Here is a 6,000-nt window from a genome sequence, read left to right on the forward strand (position 1 = left end):
GCAGTGCTTAAAATGCAGCGAAGCTTAGCTTTACTTTAGCTATCTTGACATGCTTTTGAAATAACGCTGCTTCCAGCTGTGATGAAGTTACTTGTATTGGACAACAGAATATGGAGGGATGTGAAGTGCACATTTCATACTTTCCTTTATGCTGTTAGGGTTAACATTATGACTTTTATCCCTCTCCCCCACCCTCCTCCCTTTTTCTTGTAGGGTAGTACGGTGGCTCGGCAGATAGGAGCAACAGCCTATGTGGAATGTTCATCTAAAGCCTCTGAGAACAGTGTCCGCGATGTATTTCACGTAACAACCCTGGCTTCTGTGAATAAGATGCAAAAGAATCTGAAGCGCAGTAATTCCAAGAGGGGATTAAAGAGGGTATCGCAAATGCCTCCAAGGACAGACTTGCTGGATGATTCCGAGATCAGAAAGGACCGTGCTAAAAGCTGCTCAGTAATGTGACGAACAGACGCAAAATTATTTGTATTTATTCTGCATTTTGTACAGTAACTGGCACGGAAGCAACAGGATTGTTGCCAAGTCCAAGGTCGGTATCCAAGGCGCTTTTTTTTCCTGGAACCTCGGCCTTCATACTGGTGATTTCTGAGTCCAGGGAGCTGTTGCTTAATTTATGATTGCAGATTGACTGTCGCTGTGTTGGCTTTTTGTGGAAAGGAACTAATGAAGAGGAAGATTAACCAAGTGTTTGAATGTCTGTGAAGCTGTGTTGCTAAGGGAGATGTGGGCTGTTTGTATTGAGAACTGGATCTCTACAGGGACTGTAGGAAAGATTGATGGCAGTGATAATTTTTGTGTTGTGAAGTAAAAAATGTATGACAGTAACTTTGGATATTGCCTTTTAAAACAAACTCTATATAGAACTCTAACAAATGCACACCAAATATAATCTTCCCATTCTTTTAGCATTACACCCGTGTTTGCACTAAACTTTTGTAGATTGATAGAGAATGTTGTGCACATTTGCAATTTTTATCCATTAGGAGACTTTGCATTCGTCGTCCTTATAAAGAAGTGACATAAAGAACTAAAATTCCCTTTTGTCAAACTGTGCCTTCATCACCTAGTATTGGAGGATTTGCTTCTGATCCAGTTGCAGAACTACCCAGAGCTATGGAAAGTAACAGTGCCGGGGACCAAGTTGTGTCCCGTTAATAGGAATTCATCTTTGATCGTGTGTGCAGTAGTAACATACGCGCATTAAAGTTGCTTCTGAAATTCAATTCCATTGACTTTAAAGAATTGGAACTTTCGAGTCAAGTGCTCCTCACACTTTACCACCCTGGTAAACAAAAGAAACTGCAGACGCTGGAAAACATGGAGCAGCACGCAAGATACTGGAGGAACTCTGGGGGTCAGACAGCATCCACGGAAGGCAAAAGATTTTCGAGGCTTCACCCGAAACTTTGACTATCCATTTCCTTCCAGCGATGCTGCCTGACCCATTGAGATCCTCCAGCACTTTGTACATCTCTCCGCCTTACCACATTAGTTGTTTAGAACCTCCAATAGAAACTGAATTTCAGGAACACGTCAAAAATTTGATATGTGTAAATTAGCATAAAGAAAAAGAGCAGGACAGGTTTTCGACAGTTGTGTGTCTCATCAGAAAGCCTTCTGCTACAAAGATTCAATATTTAAGATTCAATTTATTATCATAGTAATAAAACAGTGTCCCGTTACATGAAATTTTTTTTGCCTGCTGCAAGGCAGATTTGCCACTGGCAGGAATTGCCTAAGCACCTCATACAGTCTGTCTTACAATCAGTCTCACAGCCAGAGAGAGAGGAGCAAAAGAGAGCCCCCCAGAGTCACCAAGGGACCGTAGATTTTCCTCCAGCGCTCCCCCAGCCTCCACAGCCGCCCAGAGTCCAGTTCAAACCATTGGCAACCCAAGCTCCAGATCCGAACCTCTTACACAGTCAGAAACCCTTCAGTGCCCTCGGCACCTCCTTGCATCCTGCTTCTGATACCTGGTACCCCTCCAGCCAGTTCGAGCCAGTCTCCAGCAGTCCACCGCCCGGCGCGAGTCTTCAGCAGCCCACAGCTTCCACGGGGTCCTTGGCTCGAGTCGCCAGGAGCCTTCCAGATGCACTGGTTCATCAGCCTCACTGGTCCGCCGCGGGTCATCTCCTCTACTTCTCCTCCTCAGATGCTGAATGATCTTCTAGTGCCCTGCTCCACTTCCCCGGAGTCTGCAGCACCTCCCTCCCCCCCCCCCCCCACCCGTGGCTGCTGCCGATTAATAGGCGCTGCCATCTTGGGTGCAGACCCGCAGTCATGGGATTTCAACTAAAACCACCTTCTGCTCCCTCAACAGGCCGACCAAAGCCCGTGCAGAGGCGACAGCAGTCAACTGGACCCCGCGGGAGTGTTGCTCTTTTGCTCCCCACGGGTCTGCACCAGCGGCAGTGGCAGGACATCAGCTGAGCAGTTAATCTCCACTTTTCACGTTGTCTTGTCGCAATATAATATTTACATGATTGGTACCAGAGTTCAAATAGAATGTTTACCTCAGGGTTAATGGGCTCATCCTTTGTGCAGGGATTTATCGCTTGAGGTAATGGTTGGATTTCCATCTGCAGCAGTAATTTATGAATGACCTTTATGAAGACAGTTCTGGAATTTCTTCATGTGTCAGAAATACTTATTGAGCAGTTCCTCATTAGATTCACTATTTGTCTATAACTTGCCAATAAGGCACCTCTTCAGTTCAATAGCATCTGAAGGGAAAATCAAAGTTGACTTTACGGGGAACCTAAGCTTCCTGCGACAGTCAGCGCCAGGCCTGCTCCAGTGGGATGAAGCTGTGTGATCATTTTATGATGAGCTTGACCTGAGTGCTGAAACATCTTTTCATTCTTCCAGTGGTGGTGGTGGGGGGGTTTCGCAGAGAAGCTGAAAGGGCTGTCTCCTCCACAGCTGAGTGTTTCAGCATAAATATGACAAAAGTGCTGTATTACTTGATGATTCAGACATCACCTAAGGAGTGAAAATGCAAGGAAGGGGGCAAGGGAGGTAGGAACAAAGAGAAGGACAATAGCACTGGACAACAAAGAATTTGCTTCCTGAATGTGGATTTTGATCTGCTGATCACGAAAATCACCTTAAAATTTTCTTATCACATCCCATAAGTTAGCTATAATCTCTTTTTGTGATTTCCTGTCATAGTTTAAGTCTACCTCAAGCTGAAGGGCAGCACGTCATTGAAAATTCATTTTCTTTATTCGCACTTGGGGCTTTTTCCCCGCTGGTCTTGGTGCAGTCAAGCGATGAGCATGGTGAAAGGTTTCACCAAGGCATTGCATCCATGGAAAAGTGGTATCCGGGCAACGGGAATCCATCAGTGCTAGACAACTATTGTTGGGCACTGGTATGAGAGGCATCAGATGCTGAGTACAAATGAAAATCAGCGGCAAACACAATTTTAGGTCAGTTGAGCTAACGCAATGTGTCAACACTCAGTTTCATTATGTGATTAAACATGCTAAATTAAATAAAAGTTAATTTAATGTTTCTCCAACTTCCCACGTGATACAGCAAATCTGAAATGATCTTTTGTGTGCACATTGAAGTTGTCTATCACAATCGCCAATTTTTTTTCATGAAGCAAACCTTTTGAAAGAGATTGTTGTCCAGTGTAATACAAAGTAAAAAAGGTGGTAATGGGACATTAAAAAAATTAGCTATCCAAAAGGAAGTATGAATGTACCTCCTGCCTGCACTTCAATGTTCATTCCCTTCCATGTAAGAAATGCTGTAAATTGCTCTCGTCTTTTCTCTTCATTTGCCTTTACATTCAGTAGGTCACTTTGACACCATTCTTTTATCCTCTCCTCGTATCTCTTAACTCTTTTTCTCTCTCCCTTTTCTCTTTTGCTTCCCTTTCTCTTTCTTCTCTCTTCTTTCTCCTTTGTCTTTTTTTCCCTCTTTCTCACTCGCTTGACGTTACTCGATGCTCAGAGCCTTCCCACAATATTTTCAACTTCTGCAGAATGTTGTAAGTGGTCCAGCATTGGACTGAAATAGATAGGCTTTCCCAAATTGCATTAGTGTTTTCCATTTTACAGAAAACTCATCATCCATCATCAATCATCAAAGCATTAACTAAAGAATCGTTGCAATGCAGTAGCAGGTCCTGTTAACATGAATGTGGCATTACATAAACTCATATTCATCCATTTTCAATAAAATCATAATTGAAAATTTCCAGCATCCTCTGTCTTTGTAACAAGTAATTGGAGTTATGAATGGGTTCAGCATAGTTTTTGATGGTGTATCTTGAACGTGGAACTGGCTCCATGAGCCATTTTCATAACCTTCCATAACACCAAGTCTCGGCTTGTGAACCAAGAGAAGTGATCTATTGATGGGTTAATTGGATACAAAGGGTTTCACTATTGATTCTGGTTCCAACTTTCATTCAACATTATCTCTGTGGTCCTTTTCCAATTCTCACATAAAGGGGGAAAAGGAGGAAGCATAAATGTCACCCAACCCTAGTTTACCTAGTAATCCTATCTTTAATTAACATGACATTCGAAAGCCACTCCCAGATTTTCATTGTTCTCTCCTTGCCCATGTGCCCTGTAGCAAAATCCTGATTACTTATGGTATATGACAGCTTGTCAACACATACATTCCATTGTAATTGCTCTTCATGAGGTTATGAAGCAGTGACCTGTTCGTACATGCATTGTATGAGTAGGCATGTCACAGTCTCTCTCTCTCTCTCTCTCTCTCTCTCTCTCTTTGGCTTGGCTTCGTGGACGAAGGTTTATGGAGGGGGTAAATGTCCACGTCAGCTGCAGGCTCGTTTGTGGCTGACAAGTCCGATGCGGGACAGGCAGACACGGTTGCAGCGGTTGCAGGGGAAAATTGGTTGGTTGGGGTTGGGTGTTGGGTTTTTCCTCCTAGGCATGTCACAGTATTGTCCTGTTAATTGGAGTGCATTGTGCATTGAGAAAAATGACTAAGACTACAGGTCTGTTCATTTGCAGTTGGGATCAGCTGTGCATATTGTATGTCTATGAAATTTATGTCAAAGACCCATTTATTTGGAGCAGAATTTCTGAAATGCCAGAAGGACAATATGATTGAGTTTTGCCTCAGTAGAGCAAGATTGAATGAAAATAAAAACATTCATGGAGAATGAATTTAAGTTTCTACCAGAGGTATGGACACAAAGCTTTTAGTCTCAAATATATCACAGGACCTAAATACTCAACACTCACTGCCAGTTGGACAAAATATCTTCATTAAACATGAATGTTTAAAATCTAAAAGTCCATTATATTTTTAAAAAAAAATTTTTTTTTTCCACTCATCTTGACCCAATTGTTGCTTTGTGATGTAGGTTACCATGACTTTGTATTCCAGTTCATCAACCCCTGCTCTTAATTCATAAGTAATCCCTTGAGATGAAAGTGACTTGTTTCCAATCCAGAATTATAAGACCAGTTTTGGACCCACGAACTCTGCCAACTTTTTGATCAGGAGGTACATCCTTGGTCTCAAAGAAGATGCTTTTGAAAGCACTTTCCTTTCTCTAAAACCTTCAGAACTACAGTGGCCACATTTCAATCAAGTTGAAAGGCATTGTGGACGTCGAAAGCTTTCTTTTACTGCCAATGCAAATCAGTTCAAATGGGTCTCAGATAACCCTCAAATGGGAACAGATCAATTTGAGAGCAGCATGTTTTCTCCTTGTGCACAGACTCCATTTAATAATGGGCTCGTGTTAGTAGAAATCCCATTTCTTTCTCTTCCCACTTACAGAATCAATTGATCTTATCATTAATCTTTCACCGAAGCCTGATCTTTGAGAGGATTAAAAACCTTGTTCATTTTCGTACAGTTTTCTTCCCCTTTTATTTCAGGGTCCCTTCTAAAATTGATTGATCATTTGATTTTCTTTTTGGATTATTTCATTACTTTGTTACTTACGTTTTACTGCCCTTTGTTCCACAGCCAAAACTCACT

At 42.3% G+C, this 6,000-nt stretch overlaps 1 protein-coding gene across 1 annotated transcript in view; it reads left to right on the forward strand.

Annotated features, from left to right (window-relative positions):
- The window catches only part of rnd2 (Rho family GTPase 2), a 76,759-nt gene extending 75,858 nt beyond the window's left edge, over positions 1-901 (forward strand). The window contains exon 5 of the mRNA XM_069907334.1: positions 214-901. Within this exon, the coding sequence (XP_069763435.1) occupies positions 214-462 (249 nt within the window). The 3' untranslated portion in view covers positions 463-901. The remainder of the gene's footprint in view (positions 1-213) is intronic.
- Positions 902-6,000: the final 5,099 nt, after the last annotated feature.

The sequence above is a fragment of the Narcine bancroftii genome, chromosome 12, assembly GCF_036971445.1.
Source record: "Narcine bancroftii isolate sNarBan1 chromosome 12, sNarBan1.hap1, whole genome shotgun sequence".
Lineage (NCBI taxonomy): Eukaryota > Metazoa > Chordata > Chondrichthyes > Torpediniformes > Narcinidae > Narcine > Narcine bancroftii.